Source organism: Phoxinus phoxinus, assembly GCF_949152265.1.
Source record: "Phoxinus phoxinus genome assembly, chromosome: 24".
Classification (NCBI taxonomy): domain Eukaryota; kingdom Metazoa; phylum Chordata; class Actinopteri; order Cypriniformes; family Leuciscidae; genus Phoxinus; species Phoxinus phoxinus.
In genome coordinates this window covers 9,221,281-9,248,321 of record NC_136899.1, presented here as the reverse complement: position 1 = coordinate 9,248,321, position 27,041 = coordinate 9,221,281, and the positions used below count along the sequence as shown (strand labels likewise).

The 27,041-nt window shown below is 37.9% G+C and overlaps 1 protein-coding gene across 23 annotated transcripts in view; it reads right to left on the bottom strand.

The window, feature by feature from the left end:
• The window catches only part of pde7a (phosphodiesterase 7A), a 31,834-nt gene extending 7,212 nt beyond the window's left edge, over nt 1–24,622 (bottom strand). Inside the window, exons 1-5 of one of the 23 annotated variants that reach the window (XM_079601524.1) lie at nt 23,531–24,596; nt 4,623–4,683; nt 2,677–2,721; nt 2,127–2,159; nt 1,508–1,597 (exon numbers count right to left, since the gene is read on the bottom strand). In XM_079601524.1, the coding sequence (XP_079457650.1) occupies nt 1,508–1,597; nt 2,127–2,159; nt 2,677–2,721; nt 4,623–4,683; nt 23,531–23,668 (367 nt within the window). In that variant the 5' untranslated portion in view covers nt 23,669–24,596. Of the gene's footprint in view, nt 1–1,507; nt 1,598–2,126; nt 2,160–2,676; nt 2,722–4,622; nt 4,684–6,917; nt 7,166–12,249; nt 12,440–17,242; nt 17,511–23,530 lie in introns of those variants that run through there. The other 22 variants (XM_079601535.1, XM_079601530.1, XM_079601545.1 and 19 more) reach the window with 22 other exon arrangements.
• Nucleotides 24,623–27,041: the final 2,419 nt, after the last annotated feature.

Below are 27,041 nucleotides of genomic sequence, written 5' to 3'. Positions count from 1 at the left end.
AAATATTCGATAAAAATCTATTATTAAAAGACTTGGCAACGAATTTCATTATCAGTTTGTTGTGCCGCGTGACGCAGAGATGTTTGAGTATATATATAAAAAAAAATTAGTTGAGCGCGGAGCAGAGCTATGAGGCGCCGGACTGGACAGAAGCGAAATCCGCGAGCAAGCCACACACTGCGCGAGAGAGGCCGAGTGTGTCCGAGAGCACGCGAGAGAGACCGAGGGTGTTTGCGCGCGAGCGACAGTGTGCGCAGAGAGACCAAGTGTGTTCAGAGAGACCAAGTGTGTCTGCACGCAAGAGAGACCGAGTGTGTCCGAGCATTAGTAAATTGGTACATAGTAATATATAAATGACTACATAAGAGGCATAGAAGTTCGATAAATGGACAATATATATAAAACATTTTTTTAATTCTTACCACTAAATTAGCAGACTGATTTGAATTAGATAGAAAGAAGATGCAAACACTTTCTTGTCTGTCCCAAGTACCACTACAAGGGGAATATTTTTTCCACAATTTGCAGCACTGAATTTTTCATTCTTTACTCTAAATGAAACTTCACTATATGCTCGGAAAGGATGAGCTGCAAAATACGAGGCGGTCAATCCTTTGTTTTTTAGAATATTTTATATTGTATTTATATTTTATATACATTGTATTTATAATAAATATTAGGATAGACTAGAGATATTATCTTCTGTTATAATTATTATTATTGCTTTTATTATTACCTATTATCCGACTTTATTGTTCTGACAGCTCAGGTCCCTTTAAACAAAAATATACATCTTTTTGTGCACTTTATTTTAAAAAGCCTATATATTTGGCAGATGTAAAGCATACATGTGGTATGTTTTTTGTGTTAGTCCATTTGTTTTTTTAATTATTATTACTTTAACAGCTCAGGGATGTTCAAGGAGCATCCTGTTTTGCACTGTGAATTTGCACTGTCAGTTCTGTTTTTGAATAAAGGGTTGTTTTGTCCGATTCATCGAAAAAATAATTGACAGATTAATCGATTATTAAAATAATCCGTTAGTTGCAGCCCTATTCTGCACACTCGCAAATTCTACCATTATAACAAAGTGTTGACATTATGTAAATAAGAGATTCATTGTGCAATGTAGACACCTTCCTTTATTATAAACGAAACTTCGTGAGATCCCATCATCATGATGAACTAAGATAAGTGACAGCTTTTTAGTGATTAAGTGATTATAGGGACCGCTCTTTGCACGCTTTTCTATGCGATATATAGTTCAGAATTAGAATAAACGTTCACTCAAAAGAGCTCAAACTATTCACTTTACTCATGTGCAGTGTGTTATGGGATGAGTAGCCCATTCTTTAATTTGTAATTTCAGAGCTGGTTTAAAGCTTCAAACACTTTCAAATACCTATGGAGAAAAGGAATACTTTCAGAACAAAGCGTCCCCGTATCTCTTTGCTCCACAGAGGTAGGAATGTGTGCATGTGCTGGACGGTCTTAATTTGGTACTTACAGTGCAAAGTGCGGAAATCGACGCCCAGGTATGGGTGCGAGCCTCTTCGTTCAGGTTCAAAGCCTACCTGACTTCTCACTCTCACATCTCCTAGAAGGCATCAACACACAGGTCCTCAAGAGATTTGTTTGCAAACACAACATACAGCAGGTTACAGGCCTGACTACTGGGGGACAGAGACACAGACATACACACACCGCTGATGGATGGGGAAAAGGGAAGGACAGACCATGCATCGCCATGCCAGAGGGACTTATGCATTAGTATTCAGACGGCTAGGAGCAAAGGAGGACGCATGGAAGAAAGACAAGCTTGTGCTTCAGCCCAGGACAGAATGGAGAGGAAATCAGAGGGACTTCAACGAGGCTGGCCAAAGCTCTAAAGTCACATCTGTTAAAAAGTCATTCAATAGGCCTTTTCATCAAACTCTGGCTGTGTGTGTGTGTATTTGCATGGAGAGGGAGAAGGAGGGGGGACGCATAAACTTTTACTGAGTAATGGCAGCCTCCGACATGTCAGTCACTACTGATTGGAGTTCATGTGCAGTAAAAAAAAGTAGTCAACGTGTAAATAAGTCAAACAAATAATAAAACAGCCTCCCACCAGTATATTCACTTACTTGAAAACAGCTGTTTGAATATTACACAAGCCCCTATCAAAATACCAAAACTGTGAATTACAATTACATAAAAAACACTATTAAAATGAATAAGACAAACATGAGTTTTAAAAGAAACAGAAAACAAACAAACAAAAAAACAGTAATAGATACGGACCGACCTTACAAGTGTGTAGCACAATTGCACACATGCAACAGGCGAATCAGACATTTAAATAAAAACAAATAAAAAAACAAACGGAAGCTATTCGGACATGCAGAAGAAAAGCCGCAGAGGTCGAGGAAGCAAGACCACATCCAAATTATGGAACCAAAAGTGCGCTCTTGTTTTGCGCCAAACCTCTCGTACGCAACCAGAACTCATCTCCTGACCCACAAATATAATTAGAAGACATTTTAACGTGAGAAATGCCACCGATTAGACTGTGCCCACTGATGCAGGTCTTTAAGGAGGAGTGGTGTGGAAGAGTTATTAAAGGGATAGGCCGTGAAAGCGAGTGAGCAGGGGGGGGGTTTGTCTCTCCTGGAGGTGAGATGTGTTGGTTCATACCTGGTGTAAACACGAATGAGGGTTTGATTGTTTTGTTTGTCACAGCTTAAAAACAAAACAAAAAAAGAAATTACGATCAAATATTAGGTCAGGGTTAGCTTTACTGGGTTTTTGGCTACATGCTGATGTTACTGAACGTGTAGATACTCCAGGTTGTTATGATGTTCTAGTGAATCGCTAATTCATGTTACAGTGACAGAAAGCAAAGCAGCCATACGGAAGTGGTAAACTCGGACATGATGAACTAGTCTGATTGTGTAAACGCAAGTCAATCGGATTTAATGTATGTGAAACCACCGCATTCTGGCGTGATGTGTATCATTTTATCCCAAAAGGGTAATTGCTCGAGGATGAATCGCACAGAACACATTTGGTGTACTGTACACACAGTTTTTAAGATTTATTAGGGATGCACAGATACTGAAATTCAGATAATTATTCTTATATTATGGCCAATACATTGTTATTATAAATCTATATAACATTGTTAAAGGGATAGTTCACTTTTACTCACCCTCATGCCATCCCTGATGTATATAACTTTCTGATAAACATTATGCCATTGAATGGGTGTCGCTCGGTTGATGCTTAGAAAACAATATGGCGATCGTGACGGTAATCCATACAACCTCAGTGGATGAATCAATGTCTTTTGAAGCGAAATGTGTAAGAATACTAGAAATCATCACCAGTCTACTGTCATAGTGTTCAAAGACGAACAAAAAACATGTGACGTTGCAACACGTAACTTCACAACGCACTACATTTATGTCAAACTGAACTTGTAAACACGCCTAGGACAAATGGCTGGAAATGGTGTATAGTTTAAAATTAGTATTCTTACATTCGCCAATAATTATTTCATTAATTCGCCAAACTAATACATGGACACAGATTAATTATTTTCCTTAAAATCTTAATTTGTGTTTATCTGAAGAAAGTCGGTCATATACATCAGGGATGGCATGAGTGTGAGTAAATCATGAGAGATTTGTCATGTTAGGGGTGAACTATCCTTTTAAAAAAATAAAAATAAACACGACATGCACACGGCAACTCTCCGACATGCACAGTTAAAGAGAAAGTGCTCTTGAAGGCTTGCATATTTGTGCCATAATCTATTAGGAAAACTTCATTTAAAATATATCCAATAACTAGGTGATATACAATAATTACCAATAAAACAAAAACAAAAGTAACATAAAAATAGTAATAAAAATTGATTCCAGGTGATATATAAATGCAGAAATATGTGCAGTTTACTTCCGTTTCATTTCCCACCCCATTTACTTCTTGAAGTTATTTCCACATGCATTTTGCCGTCCATTCACAATACTAAAAGTCACCTGTGCCGATAAGTGTGATGATATACTGCAATATAACTACTCTTTTAACAGTATCTTTGTCTAGTTTTCCCATAAAATGTCTAAATATCCTTAAAAACGAGATGGATTTACTTGAAATCAAAATTGCCACACATTAAACAATGGCTACAAGCATAAACCTAAAATGCTTCATAGGTTAATCTGACATTGGATTACATAAACGTTTTTTCGATTTGCAGTTTGTTCATATGCAGCTTTTAAACATCAGGCCCTTTCAGATCTCTCAGTGCTGTCCTATAACCTCCAGGGGTCCCCAGGGTCAGCAATCAGGCAGAGCCAGGGTTTGATAAGTATTAAATCAAAGAAAATTTCAGGGAAACACTAAGCAATTCCCAGTTGAGGAATGACTTAAGCTGGGATGTAATGACGAGATTATCAGAGGCTTTTTGACTGATGTTTGAGGCTCCTCATCCCCTCTGTTACACAATCTGCTGTATAATGTGCTGCGCTCGGTAACTTCCAGTGCAGAGTGGTACATCTACCCTGTGTCTGCATTTGTTTACAGGTTGAGTGTGTGTGTGTGTGTGTGTGTTTGTATTAGACAGGGAAGATGGTGCTTACCTAGCATGCGAATATACAGAGCGGTTTGATCAGAGCTGTCATAGGAGATTGCTCCGCGTCTCTGTGGGGGAAGAGATGCAGATGAACGTCAGTATTTGCATTTACTCAAACACGTGGGAAAAAACTAATATAAAAGCCAAATGCTCAGCAGTGTATATTCAAATGAGGCTCAAATAACACCACCACAACTTCAAGAAAGAAAATCAGCTATTGTTTATTTTCTTTTATACATTTTTGTCATATTTTGCTGTTCTTTGAAACCATATGACGCACCTTAAATTTTCGTTAAAAAAAATCCCATGTAAATATGCTTTTATATTATACATTTCTAAACCGATTTAATGTCAATGTCAATGCAAGAAACAGCACACAGATAAACAATCCAAACTTCCTGATGAAAAATGAAATATCATGGTATAAGACTGGTAATAATTTATTAACCAGCGCCGTAACCCCAACATTTCAGTCATAAATATCTACAATACATGCTATTGGACACACATAGGGACACACCGATATTGATAATCCACTAATTATTTTATAAACACTGATCAATGGCTGATATTAAAATAGTGTATTATTTTGTATAAATAAATTGACTAAAAACAGCATAAATTAAATGAAATACAACATTAAAACATACAGTATGAAAAATAGTATGATTTTCATTTGGATTTTTTCCTAACATTTTATTTGCTGCTATTTGCCATGTTACTAAATTCTTAGGTGTATTTAGGAACTTTAAGGGGAAATTAGACGGCAGCAAACGTAATCTCAGTGTAAAAATAGGGTGTGATAGTTGCCCTATATCTCTAAAAGCCTCTGATATGAGTGATTGGCCAATCTGTGACTCAATCTTACTATAATCACGTGAGGGAAACGCACATGCTGGAGGGTTAAACGTGAGCTCAACTCTGTTACCAGCCCAGCCTCCAGTGCACACACACACACACACTCACGCTGCAATTTCCCAGCAGCAAGAGGAAGCTGGAGCGGAGAAGCTTGCTTCACTGAATTAAGCGTGCATCATCTGTCCAGTGTAATCTGTTCTCCTGTTCATTACACTGCCATACAGGGCCATTCAGAGATTAATTCATGAACAGACACTCGCACCACTGCTCATTATGCAGATGCGAGCGTGATTGGCCGCCTGAGAGGGGTGGGCGGAGCATTCCCTGCCCACAGTACTCCAAAGAGGCCTTTGTGTGCCGAACGCGTAGTTTTCGTACTTGTCGTTTCTGAAAGGTAGCACAGGTTTATCTTTTAAGATGTTACAGGCACTGCTAGCACAAAGCACAACTAGAGGACAGCATAAGGGCTTGTAATAAAACCCTTTGTGAGAGAAAGAGAGGACTTGATGAATACGTCAACCTTTCTGAATATGTCATATTTCCTTTGTCTCTGGCAAGTACTCATCCATGTGAACTCAAAAAAACACATGCATAAATAAGATCCTTTAAGCGAAGATGAAAAGGAGAAAGGTTCACTGTGAAAACACAAGACCTGGCACATCTTGTGCCGCCATATACCCAAAAAGAACCCGTGCATACGCAGACAAAGACAAGCACTTCAGCGCAGCTTTTAGATGGCTGGTCAGGGTGTCCCCAGATGGCATACAATTCAGTTTCTGACGTCAATGGACTGAACCAATTTGCATACTTGATTTTTATCCATTAACAGCCCTCCCGCGCCTCGAGCCTCTGCCCAATAAAACTGCAAATGCACAAAACTAGGACTGTCACTAAAACTGGAAGATGTAGCTGAAGAACCTTACATCTATGCGACGATACATCTCAACGTTTATATTCAGGTTTTCTGTCCAATTGTTTCAATCAAACAGCAACTGTTGCCAAGTGCATTCAACATATTTTGCAAGTAAAAATATATTTTAAATAATATATACAAAAGCTAATAAATAAATCAAATAATGTTGTTATTTGTATTAGTCAAAATCCCACTGTTTTTACTAAAGGAATAGAAAAAAACATTTAAATATTCTCACTAATATGAATCAATAATCATACATATTAAGAAACAGCTAAATTTACCAAAATACTTATACAAAAATATCTTAGTACATGAAAAATGTCAAACATCAGAGAGACCGAGAGAGAGAGATTTAATACCACACCAAAAATGCATATTCTAATCGACATTCAGCTTGATTTCAAAAGTGAAAAAAAAAGAAAAAAATTATATATATATATATATATATATATATATATATATATATATACACACACACACACGTTTTAGCCTATATAAAACTTTTTTTTTTTTAAATACTATAATCACATGCACACAGTATCACACCAATGGCATGGAGCCATTAAAACCCTACACATGACTGCGAGAAGCAACTACAAAGATGATTTTAGCACAATATGCTCATGTAATCCTGTGGCAAAATGCATTTATTAAAAATTAAAAACAGAGGGTCTGGTAAGCTCCAGGCAGCACTATTCGGTCAGGGTATTAGTGTTGCTGGAGGCTAGTCTGCAGTTTGCGAGGCAAACAGGCCTTAACTGATGTCAGTGCTTTGAGTTAAGTTAATAACCAGTGGAACAGATGAACTGTAAAACTGCTAAGTGAATATACAGGCTACAAAAACAACTGTACCTTGCAGTAACCCTCATACGACACTTTGACATCCCCTTTCTGCAATAACCACCATCAGGCCGGTGAAAAACAAGCCTCGAGTCATCCGCTATTGCCACGGCAGTATTTTAGTATCAACAAGCTCAGTGTTTACACACATTACTTGGTGTTTTTGCGTGTGAGTAATTTCCACCAGTGAGCTGAGCAGGGCATGACAAACCACCCAGCCGTGCCCATATGGGCTCAGCACACGAGCGGCATCAGCGCAGCCGGACATGGAGCAGGAACGGAGGAGTTTGATTTCTTGGAGAGGCCAATGCCGCTTGTACGCCAGCGAGGCGTGACAGTCTGTGCTGTTTTGCTGACTTTCAGCTAGCAGGCTAGAAGAGCAAACAATTATAATACAATTGGGAGTTTAGCAAAAATGACAAAGATATTTCAGAAAAGCTGACTTCAAATCTATATCAGAACAATTTCCTGAATTAAGCTCACAACAGACACATTTTTTTTAAAAAGTCAGTCTCACCATAGACTGTAAAATAAATAATACAGTCTTCACTCTTCCTTTCATGGACAATTTACTCAATTATATTTTGAGAGTAGTTAAATAACTAGCTCAATTAAAAAATTTTTTTGTAAATACATGATTAATATGAATAATTATTATTATTTAAATAAGTCACCTTTATATATAGCTTTATACAATAGAGACGGTTTCAAAGCAGCTTTACAGGAATAACCGGAATATAATTTTTCAATGATGCAAACAGAATTCCATTCTGCTGTAAAGCAGATCTAAAAAGAAAATAGTTTAGGTGAGTTTACAGATCAACAGAATACCAGCATAATTAAGGTATATCAGCATTCATATATAGAGAGAGAAAAATAAAAATGGATAATTGAATAAAATGGAAAATAAAAACTATATATATATATAAAAAACATGTTTAAAGAAAATAGTCTGTTAAAGGGTTAATGACCATCCTTTCACTTTTTAACTCTTACAGTGTCTAAAATACATTTTAAAAGTACATATTGTAGCCCACAATGCACCTCAGTCTAGATTTTTTGAGCAAAAATGTATAATCTAAAATGTTTTAAACAAATAACTGGGCAGAAGTATAATACCAGAGCCTAGATTTTATGCTTCTGTACATTAAAGACTTTTAATTATATTACTAGTTTCTTTCAAATATATGTATTACATATTAGCCACAAAAATCTGCACTGAACCATATTATGTTGCCTAATTTATAATTGGTTTCAAAAAGCCGCCTAAACACTGTCGCGTCTGTCTGACACAAGACTCTCCATTGCCTGAGGCCAACCTGAAACTCAAACCCATCCAGCTAGTTTGTTCAACAATTCATTCTTTTATGTGTCATTCAATGAACTTTCTTAAATACCTCATTGAGACATCATGTTCAACTAAACTATTTAGACGATCAACATCTTGTGCCTCTAAAATGCATTGTCGTCGCGCCTACTTCTCCGTGATACTAGCCTTTTGCAAAGCAAATGAATGGGCTTCAATCTAATCGTAATAAAACAAACAAGCACATGACTGGACAAGCAGTCAAGAAAATGAGATCTGAGAACATCTGCCATTTATCTACAATTACGTAAAAGCAAAACATTTCGTGTTTTATCTCTAGAATGAATCCTGGGCGTGTTAACTCTCCCGTTTACAAGATGGATTATTGTGATATGTTTGGTTTCACAATGTGGACAAACAACTGCTGTCACCATTTGCGTAGTTTTAATATGTAACTGTCAAACGTTTGACGTGCCATTTTAAGTTCCAACTACACTTTCAGCATTCTCTGATCCACTGTTATTGTAAAGATTTTTCATGTAGAAATGCAAAATATATCAGGACCATGACAGTTATCAAACATTATTTAATGTATTGGTATCATTCGGTATAAAATAAAGATTCACCCCATCAACTTTGTAAATGCATGTTATAGATTTTATTGTGAACAAATTTATCCATGTATACTTTTTTTACCTTGTTAATTAAAATATCAAAACTCGATCTTCCAGGAAACATCAGACTTCTCTCTGGTGTCATATGCCGAATTTCTCAAATCATTTATCCCTGCTTAATTCCCAGGCCCTTTTCTACAATCAACTGCAAGCTCGCATTCTTTTTTGGTGCAACAGCCACGTCTAAATATCCAATCAACAACAAACAAAGGAAAAAAGTAGCTGCCCAAAAGTTTTTCTTTTTCGATAACCTGTTACTATGGAAGCTTGTTTCCACCACGGAAAAAAACTTAAAAGATAATTGCGTGTTTTTTTCCACAATTCTGACTTTTTTTTTCTCACAATTGCAAGTTTACATTTCACAATTCTGACTTTTTTTCCCCTCAGAATTTAGATATAAACTCGCAATTGCGAGAAATAAAAAAGGTCAGAATTACGAGTTTATGTCTCGCAATTGACCCTTCGCAGGGAGCTTGATTGACAGGTGATCTGGCCAATCATACTTCGCCATCCGCCATTTTGTCCGACAAAGCAGTCAGGAGAGATGGTAGATTAACATTGGAGGATTTGAACTTGAAAAACGGAGTGTACTGACGCCTTTCCGCGGTTAAAACAACATTCCTTCTTATGTTCTCTCATGATTATTTGATGCTATAAATTAACTAGAAGGAAGAGATGATCGGTTCACAAACAGCTTTAACTGAGGCCTAACAGTGATCTGTCAGACACATTAAAGAGCCACAAAATGGTATTTATTGTTTAAATTTATTTTTTTAAATGACCAAATTTGAAAGGTGAGACTTTGTTTAATATGTTTCATATCAAAAGTAACCGAAAAGTAACCTGCTCTGTCCTGTCTGTCAGAGCGTTGTCAGTGTCCTCTCTGCTCCGCGATGTATTTTTCTCTACGTGAGAACATGGTGTGGCGTAGCTTGTCGGACATAGCGACAGTAACTAAAGGGGGCGGGTCTTTGCGAAAGGTCAATTCTGACTTTATAACACGAAATTTCTAGTTTATCACATTTCTGAAAATAAAAGTCACAATTATCTTTTTTTTTTTTTTTCAGTGGTGGAAATAAGCTTCCATACGTTAGGCTCGGATATACATCACAATACAATTTTTTTTTTTTGCAACTTCCCTTTCATTGCAAGTCGCTACTAATCCAATTACTCAAGAAATAATTTTATTATTCCAAAGCAACTAAAATGATTATAGTGACTGTAGTGCAACTACAGCTAATCGTTCCATTTGGGCAACCAGATGTCCTGCTCAAAAGAACCACAGTATGATAACAAAGATTACTCAGAAACTGCCAACTTTATAACATCTATTGCTTGGAAGTTATCCTTCAACTTTTATGTTACCAACTCCACTTGATTACCACCATTTATCAAATCTGTGTGTACAAAAGCTAATAAATATACGTACTTCTTGCTACAGCTAACCTAAGGACTGCTTTGATGGTGGTAAAAGGCACGATTGCCACCTTTTATGAAGCTCTTGAGGAATTTTAGCAATGCTTTGAGGGGTCTATTTGAACAGGTTAGCAGGCCTACAAGCCAATTATTGACACAGCGTTTGGATGCGAAACAAGTTAAAGGCTTGTGCGAAGAGGGATGGAGCCCAATCAATTCACCAAGAGACTTCACAGTAACACGCCACAACCACAGCGGACTCAGTTCCACACCGCCGTCTCTCGCTGGAGGTTCGACTGAGGCCTTCAAACAGGGGAAAACACCATCACCACTTCCTTTAAACTAATCCAGGAAAAGGCAGTGGGACAATTATTAAGCACTTTGTTCCTCTTTGTTTACAGCATGGATCGCCTGAGAAAAACACAGTTCAAGATGAACTTTTTAATTTATTAAAATAGACCAACATGTGTAGATGTCTATAAATCAAGACGCAACTACATGAGAATGAACTACACAAACTGTAACAGTTTCGCCTCCACTTAGGTTAGTCAGGTAGTCAACTTCAGCACATAATTTGGAGGAAAATAATTTTAAATATGGTAAAATAGAGCAGATATAGTACATTTTGAGATGAAAGTGTAATTAGCCAAAATATTGAATAATCCACTGTGCAATAGGTAGGATGTAGTTAAAGATAAATAAAAAAATTACCCTATTTATTTTCTAATGTTGTAAATCTCAATGTGAATGATTCATCCATGCAAAATCAAAATCTTAATCAAAATCTCATAAATCTGTCTCCCAGTGAATCAGACTTGTTTCAACAAACTTGATGTTAGCTGGACTTCTCCAATCATTTTGTTTGCTTAAGCCCCACCCCTTTCTTACAATCAACCCCACGCTCACATCCAGATCTGCCATTATCCAATCAACAACCGATGGAAACGCCAAGTCCCGACTCCTGACCCTACATCTTTTTCGATAATCCGTTTCATTTGTCCATCACAATACAGAAGAAAATATCTGTCTCTACTTCTGTTTTATTGCAACTTTAACAAGTTATCAAATGACAAATTAAAGGTGACATTTGTTAATTGTTAAAGTTGCAAAAGTTCTCTCCCTTTGGACACAACTAAAAAAAAAAAACTATGTATATCACATTGCAAGCATTGCCTCCGTGTTTATTTCTGAAACAAAATAACACATTTTACCATATCAGAATTAAACTTCAAAAGCCTAAATAGTTTTGATTAGTCTACACAAGATGTTCATGGTGGTATAAGCAAGAGTAAGACATTCTGCAACTCAAATACTCAAAACCAAACAATTAATTTGCTCTGCCCAAGGTGACTGCTATGGCTTGAGCCATGGCGATAGGGTTTGTATGCATTTCGGTGGGGTTTCCTCACTGACTTATAATCACTTGATAAGCGAGCCCCACGCAAGTAACTGAAGTGAAGTTCTGTAAGTCACGATCTGCATCTTAACTTGATTCACTTCAATTTCTAGACGAAGAGTTTGGGGCTATTCACAGTTGGTTTTTGTTTCAAAAAACAGACGAACAGTTGTCAAAGGTTATCGTGTAATAAAAGCTGAGCCAACAAGGAAACCCACCCAAACCTACCTTAGAAAAAATCCATCTGACAAGAACCGTGATTATAGACCAAACCAGAGCTATTCCCATTGGACCTTGCGAAAACTGTGGATCATAGTCTCTATGTCAGTTTTCGTGCAGGTGTTGCAGTGTATGTCAGTGTGTGGGTGTATGGATTTGCGTACGTGTGTTCGCATGTGTGCACGACTGTAGATGACCGGAGACCAGCTCAAGGCCCAGACAGAATGTGTGCTGAGCTTAGTGCAGCTGTCTTAGTTGTACACACACACACTTAAACGAACTGTCCGTGTTAGCCCTAAATGTCTCTTTCTCTCTCTCATACACACTCACACACAGCCACCTAGCAACAACCAACCAGACCAGCAGAGCCACTGACGCACATGATGGGAGGGGCTGGCAGCAGGAGAGCATGTTCGAGTCTCCTTATCAGCGGTGCAGAGAGCAGACTGTATGCTTTATTTTCTAAACTTCTCAGCCACCTTGTAATCAAAGATGTGCTCACTATCATGAAGCATATTCATTTTCATTTGCAGTCCTCAAGGACTCACCTCTCATAAGAACCTGGCTGCATTAAATCAAATAACAGGCTACATTACTCTGTGTTTGTTTATTGTCAGGTAACGATTGTGTTGGTCCTAAACTTTGGCAATGTTTGTCACCACTGTGAAATTAAACCAACCTATTAAACCTATTACAATTTTAAAACATCTCAATACTGCCAGCCTAACTTAATAGACAATAGCACTCCATTGGCGTTGACGTAAAAAAAATGCCACCAAATTTCAAGATGAATTGCCTTCGTATGAGGTCTTGTATTTTGTTTAATTATAACATAATATATTTAAGCAATATCAAATGAGCAATACGGCTATTTTCTCGAATATCAGCACGATTGCAAAATGTGATATTAATTTTATATAACAGTTCAAATAAACAATACATTAATTATATAAATTGACGATTTTGAGACAACGTTGTCAATTCTGACTGTTTGTGCTGTATTTTGCCAATGACAATTATTAAAAGAAAGCAGAAAAGTTGCATATCTTAGCAACTCTTGTTTCGTTCTTGAATGATTCACCGTTTTTTAACTAATCAGGCGAGTCAATGATTCAATGACTCATTCAAACAAAGTCAGTACCTGCCCCCCAAAATATGTGCAAGGCTCTCATTTTCACACACACAAAAAAAGTCCCAACCAACTTTTTGGTTGAATATTCACAATACAATAATAAAATGTGTTGCAAAAAGCATTTCATGTTGACCTTAATGAATAATAGAGTCATTTACCAAAATAATGTGAATCTATTAAGCACGAGACAAAAGCATAATGATTTAAGTTTTTGGATTTTAAGTGTGGCTTGGACTCATTTTACGAACAGGTGTAACACAAGCTCCCTCTCTCAGACCAAAGTTGGCCTCTCTTAGCAGTGACATCACCACATTTATCTGCGGAGAAGCATTTCCATAAATAGCAGAACGAATAGAGTTGGATGAGCTGAACCCCCGCAAACCACAGTCACAGAAAACAGACTTTCCTTGCATCTCAAAGACACTAATGGCCCCGTTTCGTAGAAGTGAGACACATTCGACCCTGCTGATAGCATGCATGGAATGAGCACCGCAATCGAATATCATTCCTATTTAAACATCCCGGGAAAACCCCACCGCTGTGTCCAAAACCCAACATCCTCTCTGCTTTGAATGTTTCTCCCAGTACAGACTTACTGGCACTCATGTAAATGTGAGATCAATGACATGGGAGTTGCGCGCTGGGTCACATGTCTAATAAACAGCACAGCTGACGATGTGCGTATTTGCATTCGAGAGCAAAAGAGCCAAGCGCTTGAGAGAGGGGCCATCGCAGCTGTGGATTCCTGAGTCAAACACAGGAAGTGTAATGATGGAGAGCATGACGTGGTCCTCATGAGGCTCCTGTTCCTGACCCTGTGCTCTCAGCTCCAAACAAAAAACCCTGACAGCACGTCATGAGGGGAGTCAGGGGTTTATATACTTGGCTTCATTTTTGTCAAAGTAATACAGCCTGTTCGGACAGAAAACCCCTTTCAACATTACTGAGTGATCTTGATTCTGTTCCAAGGACTGCCACACAAAGTCTAAATACAGTTGTTGTCGATCAGCTCTTATCTGCACCACATTTACAATCTTCCTGTCTGAGATGCTTTTTGGGTGAAAATTTGTGAATCTCTTATAGGGCTCAAGATAACGGTTAAACTGATAATCACGATAATTCTCATTTCATGAATTATAGAGAAAGAGAAGAGACTTGTATATAAATTGCATAATTATCAAAAGTGGTAATCTAATAGGCCTAACGGCCATTTCGTGCGTTCGTTACCAACCTAATCCCAAACAATAAACGGGAGATCCATGTTTTGATTTTTCCCAAATAAATCGCTGAAGGTTTAATTGGCAGATTTACTCACACAAACTTGGTTTGTGAAGTAACAGATTGGCTGTAGGGCAATTTCATGTTAGAATATCGCTGTGGAGATCGCTAAACTCCAGTGCATGTTTGTTTTCAGATCATCAGTGCTTTTTCCTCAGTGTAGAGCGAGTGTGCGTAGGGTTGCCAGATTGCACAGATTAAGTAAAACACCGGGCAGAACATGTTAGAGAAAAGCTCTTTTTGGGGGATTTAAGCTATTTACATCTGGCAACTACAAACATCAACGCTAGTCTTGACTTGACGCAAATGTCTAAAAAAAAAAAAGGCGTTTTCAGGATAAATAAGTTATAACGAGTAGGGAAATATAGCGACGATTATTTAAAATGAATCGAGAGAGGCAGATATCGTTATCGCGATTTAAATACGATTAATCGCGCAGCCCTAATCTCTCAAAATAAATGTATATCAATGGAAAAATTACTATCATCTACAACCATTATACCATTTAGAATTTTAAGTAATTACTCAAGAACAGACTGCTCAATTTTAATGGAACAATGTTAATAAAATGTGTTTATATCAAACTTGAATTAAAGTCCTTGTATGAAATAATCCACATGTTTTGACACTATGGTCCCATGGTCCCTGACAGGTGTAAATGTCTACTTATTATGGAATCAAATTTTCTTTGCTTAAATATGATTCACAGGTTTTATTTCATATTGATGCAACTCGTTTGAAATTAAACAAAGGCCAGCATAAGGTCATCTCGGGTGTGCCACAGGGTTGCGGTGTTTTTTTCTTTTCTCCCCCAGCACGTTTCCAATTTTTCCAAAAGCGATAACGGTCAGTTTATAGTCAACTTATTTCTTCCTCATGTCTAATTGCGGCCGAGAAAAACAAAAAGGGAGTGGGTTCATGACAGTACAAGGAAACAAAAGAGGAAGCCAGACTGATTCCCATTAAACCTTATCCGACATTGTACTTCTAAACTCACTCAGATTAAAGGAACAGGCCTCGGAGAGGGCTCATAAATTCAAAGCGTCCTCATGAGTTATAGCACCATGCTGTGAAATGCTGGATAACGGTAGTGCACATTCCTGTAAGTGCCAAGCCATAAACGCTGTTTTTACTGCACAGGTTATAGAGCTGGTCAGGTCGCAACATAAACTAACGTATTACTTAAGTACACCTGCACGCACTTCATGCTGTTCCAAATATGTAGGACTTCCTTCTAGAAATCTTTTTTTTTTTTTCATACAATGAACGTCAATGGGGTCCAAAGTTGTTTAGGGCCCCAATGACATTTATTGTATGACAATATTTTTTGTTGAAAGTCTTCAAAATTCCATATTTTGAGTTCTGCAGAAGGAATAATGCCATACAGTTTTGGAACAAAATGGTGGCGAGTAAATTATGACATTTTCGTGTGAACTATTAAGCAATACCAGTAGACAGAATGCGAAACATCATGTGGTTGCCTTTCCCTACTATAGAGTTAAACTTCTCAACGCGTTGTGTAACAGATCTCAGTGTTCTCAATGTCACATCCAGTAGTCTCTCTTTTTCGGTTTGTGGTGTAACGAGGATTAATGTGACAGGAAGTGAATCAGTGTTATATTGTGACATGACATTCAATGGTCATGGCGTTGAGGCAACAATGGAGTCGACAAACCAAACCAGAGCAGAGCACAACGCAAGGGATCGTTTTTTCAAAAATGCTTCCCGAACATCCACCCATAATAAATATGATCAAAGAGTTTTTTATTTATATATTAATCGATTAATAATCAACATAAATATATGTAATTCAATATTATTATTTTTTACATTTAAATTAAATATATCTTATATTATACAGATATAAAACACTTAAATTGAACTTCTTATAGAAAAACCTACAACCATTATTCTAATTTGGAGTAATGAGTGACATCATAAATAAGAATTGCACAAGAAAGTACAGTGTGCTGTACATTTTCGTAGAAATGCCACCCAAACATCCACCCAAACTACATATCTCAGAGCCCCATACGTAAGGGAAATGACATCAAGGAGGCAGAAGAAAATCTTTGAGACGCTGAAAGCCTGTCAACAAGGGTGGAGATTTGCGCCACTTCTAAATAAACACAATACTTTAATGCACAAGATCCGCCACCCTGATGTGCCTGCATTCAAAAAGCATCTTTTAAAACTCACTGACCTGAACGGCAAAAAACTAGCAAAAAAAACCATTAACCAAAAACTTTAAACAAAAGCAACTGAATGTTAATGGTGAATGTGAAAGCACTCTCGGCAGTGCAAGGGTTACTCTCACACATTTACACACACCAGCAGCAAGTTGTGAAATACTGAAAACCGAACAGCTCCCTCCACATTCTTACCACATCCTGAAACTACGTCAGTCTAACAACATGGCACAAAAAAAAACCTTATCGCATGAGTGAGACAAACAAACTCCTTCCAAAAAAAAAAACTCCTCCTCTGTCTGCACCACCAAACACGGCTGATATGACCTCCAACAAATGCACTTCAAGCAAGCATGTCGGCCTTCCAGCTACACACACACACACACACAATGATGTGATCTACCTTTGGCTCTCCACTCGCAAACTAGATGCCAATGGTGTCAGCGAGAGCCCACAGATATAGAGGACACACCGGAGAGCCGCAATGCTTCACATGGCGCTCGGGAACAGGCTGCTCTGCCTAAATGGCAAAAACATGCTGTCGACCTGCTGATAAGTCATTGACGCAGTAAAGTAATGCAGCACATGAAGAAGTGTGTGATTCACGAGCGCACGCACATCAGAGACACGGGAGGGAAACATTCACATGCGCCGTACAGCTGCCTTAACCTGCTAGAAAGCACGTCATAATCTGGCACGAGATTCTTGAAAACACATGTTGCAACACTAAACAAAATGAGAACGGCGTTTTTTTCTTTCCCAGGTCTTTGTTCTTTCAGGCGCATTCATGTGTAACACATAGACTGTGTGACTGATAACACAACGCAACACCCTCAGCTTTTGGGAAGACGTTCGTTTTGTTCATTTACAAAAAGCGCGTTTGAGAAAAACAAGTGTGGGAGAAGTTGAGAGGGGAAAAAGAGTGAAGAGAAGAATGACGATAGAGAGCGCGAGATCCTGGCCATCTGTGATGTTGGCTGGAGCCCAAACCACTGCCCCCTGAGTCCAGGCACATGCTTAACTACCTCCCTCTGCAATGGAAGCCTAACAAACACAGCAGCGAGGGGCAGCTACACACACAAGCGCTGCAACAGTCACTTATGTTTTATGACTGCACAAACACAAAAACTCAGTGTTTACAAAAAGATAATTGCCCTGCCTCTACAAGGCTGCAAAGTGTGCATATAACCTTCTGAAACATTACTGCTCCAACTCTGAGGCACCGTTTGTGACATTCAGCAATCTGTTGAACGACAGGCTTTAAAGCTGATGACACTCTCCCTTATCTGTGCAGAAACTAATTTTAGTAAAAAGAACGTTGTGGCTTTCAACGTTATTCTGTTTGAACGGCCCAACATGGTTTTGGCACAGGACAAACTGTTTGGAGCTTTAAAACCATGAAAATAAAATTGAGTTGTGTAGCTTTTAGTCTGTTTTGATGCCATCCATATTGCTGATGGTATACTTCTAAAAATTGAACAAATTAATTTAAGTATATACTAGGGCTGCACGATATGAGGAAAAGCTGCGATGTGCGATAACATTGTTTAATATTGCGATGACGATATGACTTGCGATAAATGTGATTGTTAACTATACTGTTTCCATATCTTAGTGCTTTAATAGGTTCTTTGCGTGATAGGTCAAACGTTTATTACCTGCCTGGTTCAGAATACACGATTTTAATGCGATTTTGGCAAGATCCGTTTGACGTATGGGTGTCGTGGAGATTCGTAATAAAGACAACGGGCGTCTGGACGCAAGATTCGATCGTTTCATCTCGTATAGTGTGTCATAGTGGGCGACAACCTACGTCGCGTCTGCGATGCTTCACGACAGAAAGACTATAGCATGTTTAATTATTTAACGGTCCTCCACGACGGGTTAAATATATGTGAGCGAGGCGAGACGTGAGTGCAACAGTGAGTGTGTGTGTGCGCCAGTGAGCGTGTGTGTGTGTGCGTGAGTGAGCGAGGGACAGTGAGTGTGTGTGTCTGTGCGTGCGTGCGAGTGAATGTGTGTGTGTGACGGCACGCGATGACTGGTCGGAAAGCAACGTGTAGTCTGACATGTTTCTTGTCCACGACAAGATTTTAGGAGTCAAAAACGTGTAAGTTAGTGCTAATCTGAACCAGGCATTATTCATCGTGTCAGGCTATCTGTTGCGATGTGTTCATCGCGGGAGTTCATATCGCGATGACGATGAAAATTCGATGTATCGTTCAGCCCTAGTATATACTGTTCAAGATTACATGTTTAGCAATAGCCAGTAGGGTTATGCTCACATGACAAACGAAAATGTATTATTTGCATACGTATTAAATCCTTGGCAGTTAAGCGTTTTATTTGCACGCTGTTCTGACATAAGCTTTGAGCACGAAAATCCAAAGCACGGACACACTAAAAGTCTGTCACTATACGTGTGAGTACTGAACTAAGTTCTCTTTTGCGTTTTACGTCTAAATGCGTTTCAATTGTCAAATACACTCAAGGTTTACAAAAACAGTCGTCTATATCTTAAGAGAATGCACAAAGTTCAGAGGTGTATCAATTCAGATCCGTGCATTCGGTCTTAAAGTGACAGCCGCCTAATAAATCTGCTGCTGTCTGTGCCAATGTTAATCAAACAACAAAAGACAAAGAGAAAAATCACTCTTGACTGAGTAACTTTAGTAGCTTTAATAAGAATCAGTGTACATTTAATTCATACAGTGAAGTCTAGTGTTTTATTTTTACATTTGTTTATTCAATTTCTTACTTAAATGCTAGTTACAGTAAATACATCTACTGTAGCTGAAAATATTAATGCACTCTTTATTTAATTTGTGTATTATATTGAATGTCCTATTATTTGTCATTTGCATCTTTGTTCTTGTTTAAAAAAAAAGATAAAATAATAATAAGAATTTGGTCGTATCGATCGCCCACTCCTATTTTGTCCTAAATTATTTACTTTTCTTTTGTTACATTGTAAGGCTATTTTTTTAATAGGCTCATTTTAAAGTGTTTTTTATTTTATTTTATTTTTATTAAACTAAATTAGCTGTACTTTCTTGCAAAATAGTCTTACAAACTCTACATGAAAAAGAATTGTGATAAGATTGTGGATCGTAATCCTGCCTGATAATATTTTTGCCATATCACCCACCCCCGACTACAACTACTACTAGTAGTAATAATAATACATTTCATTTTTGTAATTATTACTATTGTATTTGTTTGCATTAAATATAAAGTACAATAATATAATAGCACATTAAATATATTGTAAAATGTTACACAATGCCTTTTAAAATTATATTAAAATTGATTTCAATAATAATAATTATATTATTATTTTAACTGCATAAAATGTATACTAATAATTATTATTTTAGTTTCTAATTTTTACTGTAGTTATTTGCATAAAATATAAAAAATACATATTTTTTGCCACTTATGATGATTATTTATATTAATATTGATAATATTAATACTTCATATTTCTACTGTTATTATTAATTGACTAGACTTAAAATATATACTAATAATAAATAACAACAATAAACATTTTCGTTCCTAACTGTTAGGCTATTATTTGCATCGAATGTATACTGTAGAAAAAATCGTATTGCAATAAAATGCCCTTTAATGGCCAACGAGTAATGGCAATGAATGTAACATCACGTTACTAAAGCCTACAACAACTCAAGAAAGAAAACGGAGCATGTCAAGCAATTTCACAGGGTCTAGAATGATTTCAAATGAAAATACGTATGACATTGACAGGACCAGAAATAGTGACCCTAACTTGGTGGAAAGCTGTGCTACACTGTGCTGATGTCATCCTTTCATGATAATGTTGCTCTAAGCCGCTGCACTGAAAGCTGGGCAAAGAACAGGCTGGCGAATGTTACCAGCTTATTCCTCACTACAGAAATCCAGAATATGAGTCCCTTCCATACGGAGGGAGCACAAAGGCCTGGACTTGTCAAGACTGAGGGCCAACAGCCGCTCCGGGTCTATCCCACATTCCACCCACGGATGAAATTCCAGCGAAAATCCAGGCAGAGCTTTGCTGGGTTTTAGAGCAAGCTCTCTGGGAGGCACTTAGTCAGGCATTGTGTTTTTAGAGAAGGCGGTTGTAGCTGCTGGGCTTTCATGCATGCAGCCTAACAGACAGGGATAAGAGACAAATGCTTTTTGCACAAAGCTTGCCAAAGCAATGCCATTAAGAGAGGCAAATAGGTCTCAATGCATTCTGGGTCAAACTCCCAATGGACCTGAAATTTTATTAAAAACCCAGGGAAACCATTTGTCTGCTGGCAAAACACCTGTTATGATAGAGAGCAAGTCAGAAAATCTATGATATAATGTGGACACTGTCGTTCGTCATAATCCAAAACATTCAGCAGTTGCAAGTTTGACTAGAAAAGCAGCAGCCAAATACATTTGCATATGTTTGACTTTAGAGATACTGATAGCATCAGACAACCAGGGGCAGTTGAGGCAATACACTGGACAGAGGGGTTATCTAATCTAACTCTCAATACAAGCGGTTGCTTGGTGACATGACCCTTATTATTGACTGACTACATCTTAAATTCTAGGCCTCGGAGCCCTGCAGGGCTTCTTTCACTGGCGAAGCATGTTATCTCCCACTGTGTGAGCTTGCTGCAAGACTAGTAAATTTATCAAGTACAGTGAGTAACAATCCTTTGACCTGGAGATATGCATTATCTCTTATTAAAGATTAAGTACAGGCCGCTAAAGACTACAGTTCATGTTAAAAGCATCGCTTATACATGCACTGCCTTTATACTATATATCTCACATGATAGCATTGTATTACTCAATGTGCAAGCAACTGTTTTCAGTTTCATCACATACTACCAATTTTAAAAAGCAAGAAATACTTTATTATACCCATTTTAACATGGTTGAAAGATGAAATGCTATAACCATATAAAGCCTACTGTATCATATTTGATACATGCATTATTTATTAACATAATTAAAACTGCTGAAAAAACCTTTTGCACACCATCTATGCCTTTTGCCCTCTGATTGATAGTTCATAGACCCTTTAGTGTCATTTTAGTACTTGTGTATCTTGGTTGTGAAATCTTTAATGGTTTTGTATAACTTAAGTTGTTAGACATGTTTTAAATTGAACATTTACTCGACTGAAGCAAGGTTTCTTTCACTGTCTTTTTTGGAAAATAATGTTAAAATGTAGGCCGTGTCTCAAATATGATAGAGCCGGTGTTTGAGGATTGTTTATTTGCATCTCTCAATCATCACTGCATCAGAATTTCATATTACTTTTTTTTAGCCATATACGTAACATCTGCACCAGATTGCATATATATGACTTTGAGAGTGAGAGATCCATATTCTCACTATATCATACTGGGTCATGCAGGCCAATGCAAATATGATACAAACCATAAAAAACGTTATTTTTATATATTAATTTTGTGTGTATATTTGAGGTCTTTTATTATTATTTTGTCTATAGGTTCTATAAACTGTTCCAGTTTTAATATATATATATATATATATATATATATATATACAACACTATTATTTAATACATCAGGCTTTACATGGTTAAAAGCAGAGAAACATATACAATCTCCCCAATGGACACGGAGTAACAAGTTGCAAGAGGGCTGTCCAAGAGAATCCCCAACAAATTCAAACATTGTGTGTGTGAGGGGGAGTGTGACACACTTTCAGCCTGAAAAGACTGTCAGCATGTGGCCCAAAGGGACAACAAAACATATTTTGTGTTGCCAACACCGCAGTATGACAGCGACAACAGACAATTAGGGAAAATAACGCGGTCTCTTGTCAAGCCCTGACACTTGCGGACATCTGAGAATCTGAGTAAATAAATCAAGACCCTGAACAAGTACAAGAATAATTAAGCATAGAAATAGAAATTGGGCCTCGTCTCAAAACCTTGTGAGCTGCCTACATACTGTAGGGTTGAGCGCAGAGAATCAGTTGCTTTATTAAAAATACCACAACTGGATCAATTGTAATGACGTTCGGTTGCGTTAATGGTCCACGAATGTGCACTTTGCAAGGTAGCCTACACTTTGCTGAAATAGTCTACGTTTCCTAAATCTGCATCGTGAAACATACAGTATGACTAGAGCAGTCCAATTCCCAAAAGAATGACTCTTGTGATCCGGTTCTTTTTTTGAATCAAAAGTAGCCTACTTAAGAATCAGTCGGAGCCGTTGCTGAATAGGCGATTTCGCCTCGGAAAAAAAAAACGAATTCTGTTGTACTTAAGGCATCAGAGACTGTTACTGACTAGTTGATATATGACAACGAGTAGCCAAAGATATTGACAATATTTTATGAACGAATGAAACGTATTACCATTCATAAGAGTCATTTGATGACAAAGCAGTAAAAGCAGCATGAATTACACTTTTTCCAAAATATTTCTTCAAAGAATACTAGCAGAATCGTTAGTTGAACCATTAACGAATCGAATTCGTAACATTAATTGACAAATTCCTACTACTACTACTAACGTTACACAGGAAAAATATGAGCATCGTTTGAACGTTCCGAACATTCGAATATTTGTTATGCTCCAAGATGATTCGAACGAACGTTCGGAACGCGCGTCTGATTCTCTAGGTAGACAGCTCGCTAGGTTGACACACAGCCCAAATGTTTTGTTCTTTACCTGTGACAGCTGCCTCGGGTCGGGGGCTCCGAATAAAGAGGAACTGGAGCTGAAACTAATGGCTCCCCTCCGGCTGAGAACATGTTTGGGAACCGGCCTGTCTAGAGGCAAAACCGGTAACTGATAACATAATTCCATTGAATAATATCAACGCTATGGATCCGGATCAAAAATAATTCAAACCCGCTGAAAAAAGTAGTCAAATCAAAGAAATCAAAAGAAGGCGGAGGGGAGAACTTGCATGGAACTTGAGCGCTGTTTGCAACTCTCAAAAAGCACGGGAATCCCCTCTCTTTTAAATTGCAAATAAAAAAATATCAGTTTAAATGCTCAAGAGGCGAAGTGCTTCATTTTGTTCGGATCTATCTGGTTCTCGCGCACACCGCCGTCGTTATTGATATGGTCCATATTTCCCCACGCGCGTGTCTCGTGCTCCATTTCACTCGATTTTTATTCATCAGGCTCGTTTTCTTCCTTTCTTCTCCCTTTTCCCATGCACAGATCACGGCCTGCGGAACGACGAGGCCTCTCCTCTATCTTTTTAGTATCTTTAGAAAAAAATGCTTCCTCATTTTTTAAACTCCGTCCAGTCGTGAATCATCATCATCATCATCGTGCAAATGGCTCCGCAGTCTCGTCTCCCAAATTAAAACAAAAGGCATGACCACTTCACATCCCGATGCTTGTAGAAAACAGAGAGATCCTGCGAATATATGTCAATAAATGTACGTGAAGTTGTATCCGTTTAACGACGGATTTCATTCAAGCTTTGCGGTGCATGAACATTTATTCTCGCTCTGTCTTTTTTCCTCAGTGCAGACACACAGATAGCACCCGTAATTCAACACACACTCAATGCAGCACTGTATATCAACCAGAAAAAAGTGGCCTGGGTGCAATAAAAACACGCCCCGCGACTACGCCGTGCGTGTGTTGGCACATGCTGTTCGGTCAGTGTCAAAAAGAAAACGCAAAACGTGAAATAAATTACAAGGATTACATACGACAGTCTCAGATCGTCCTGAACATTGTAAGCTGTTTCCGAACATGCACCACCTGCGAAAGAGATGGGGTTGTACAGAAAGCGTTCGCAAAACGTCCTCGTCTTCATGAGCCAATAGGCGTGCAGCAGTTCATGTAAGGCCGCTTCCCATTGGACTAAATCGTACAGCGCTATTGAGACGGCGAATCTCATTGGCGATGCTTTCAAGAATCATTTATGCACTCGTTCAGTGACTGTACGGACCTCAACAAGGGTATTCCACTACAACGGGGTTTGCCCTGCAGCCGGTCTACATCATTGCCAGTGATTACCTTTTCTCTGTATGAGTCATCCAGTTATTCGTGAGCAATGAGCCACTGTTAACTTCTCTCAATAATAAAACTCATGAGTAAACGTTTTTTTCTTCTTCTTCTTTTTAAAACAATTTAAAGGACCCTGCTAATAAACATATCTTAAACCAACCTAAGTTGCTTTCATAACCTGATCAAGCTAGTGTTCAGCTGGTTAGCTGATCACCAAGACCAACTGACTAAAGGGTGCCTAAAACCACACCGGGAGACCAGCTAAAACCCATCTTAGGCCCAGCAGGGTATATAAACCTGCCAATAAAAAGTATATAATCCAGTTAACTAAATGTCATATTTAGGCTATATGTTATAGTACCTATAAATAGCAGATGTATGTGATATACAAATAAACTTGCTTCTTTCTTCCAGTTTTGCCTTTAGATTTTGTTTGCTTAAAGGGTTAGTTCACCCAAAAATAATAATTTACTCACCCTCAAGCCATCCCAGGTATATGACTTTCTTCTTTCAGCCAAACACAGAGATATATATATATATTGTTTTTAATTATCCTGGGTCTTCCAAGCTTTATAATAGGAGTGAATGGTAAAAATAAATGTGAAGGCCAAAAAAGTGCATCCATCCATACGGCTCCAGTGGGTTAATAAAGGCCTTCTGAAGCAAAGCAAAGTGATTTGGTAAAAAAAAAAAAAATCCATAATTAGGCTATAACTTTTTTAACTGTAATCACTAGCTTCCGGTAACGTCTATCCGCACTTTCACAAGAAAGTAGTTCCGGCATATGACGTAGGCATAGCATAAGTTTAGGTGAGAATACGCCTCTCGCGATTCAAACTAATAGGGCTGGGCAACAAACTCAAACTCCTCCGACATTTATCTTTATAAATTCTCGTTTTAGACTTCTAATTCGTGCCCGGTGTTTTGATTTCTGCGCCTACATGTTTATCCATACGCCGGATCAGAGGTCACTCTACACCTGAACTAGACTTGCGTACAGCCGTTACTGGAAGCCAGTTATTAAAGTTATAAATATGGATTTTTTTTTTTTTTTTTTTACAAAAACGCATTGCTTCACTTCAGAAGCTCTTTATTAACCCCCTGGAGCTGTATGGATTACTTTTATAATGGATGGATGCGCTTTGGGCTTGAGAAAATGGTACCATTTACTCCCATTATAAAGCTGGGAAGAACCAGGATTTTTTATATATATAAATCCGATTGTGTTTGGCTGAAAGAAGAAAGTCATATATACCTGATGGCTTGAGGTTAAGTAAATTATGGCATAATTTTAATTTTTGTGTGAGGCTTCCTAGAGAACCTTGTAAGTTTAAACAATAAGAGTGCTCTCAGGCATTACCAGGTAATTGCATGACAACACTAGTCAATAGCAGTCTCTAAGTATCACATTGTGTGCTGAGGTACAATTTGCATGGAAACGCACTTCAAAGTCATCATCATGAACTAAGGCTTGTTCCAGTTTCAATAAAACTATTAAAGTGAATAAGCAGAAACTTACGTTTACCAACTGAAATTCACCCTCGTGGTGATTGTGTGGGCCAAATAGTGTAGTAATACATGTTATGCCATTTTGTACAGTTATCCTTTCTTTTGCAATCACATAAGTAGTGCCTATTTTTACCTATAGAGGGGAAATAATCTGTGCAAGTTCGACTCACTCTCTTTAATTCATCAATTTAAGTCGTAAAGCTTTTGCAATGTTAGCAAATGTTTTAACTCGAGTTGCTGGAGACCAGGGGCACAATAGTGAACTGTGCCATGGCAACAGAGGCCATATGCCAGTAGTGAGTATAATTGCTCCATCCCACCCCCTCCCCGTCGCTCACAATACAATTCGACAGAACCAAACCCAACACCATGCAGTCCTAATCCGTTTCTAGGCATCCTGAATAAACGGTGCCAAAGCACACAGATTACCAGATTGCTTTACGCCGGTGAACTTCTTAGAAATATGATATAAAAGCATTGAAATTTAAATTATTATTATTTTTCTAGAAAAAAATGCATTGTTGATATAACTAATGTTGATATATGTTCTAGTGTGATCTATGTGGTCGCTACACTCTTAAAAATAAAGGTTCCAAAGGGAGGTTTGTGTATGATGCAATTGAAGAACCATTTTTTTAATACTCTGAAGAACCTTTTTTTCCCCACTAGAACCTTTTGTGCAATGGAAAGATTAAAG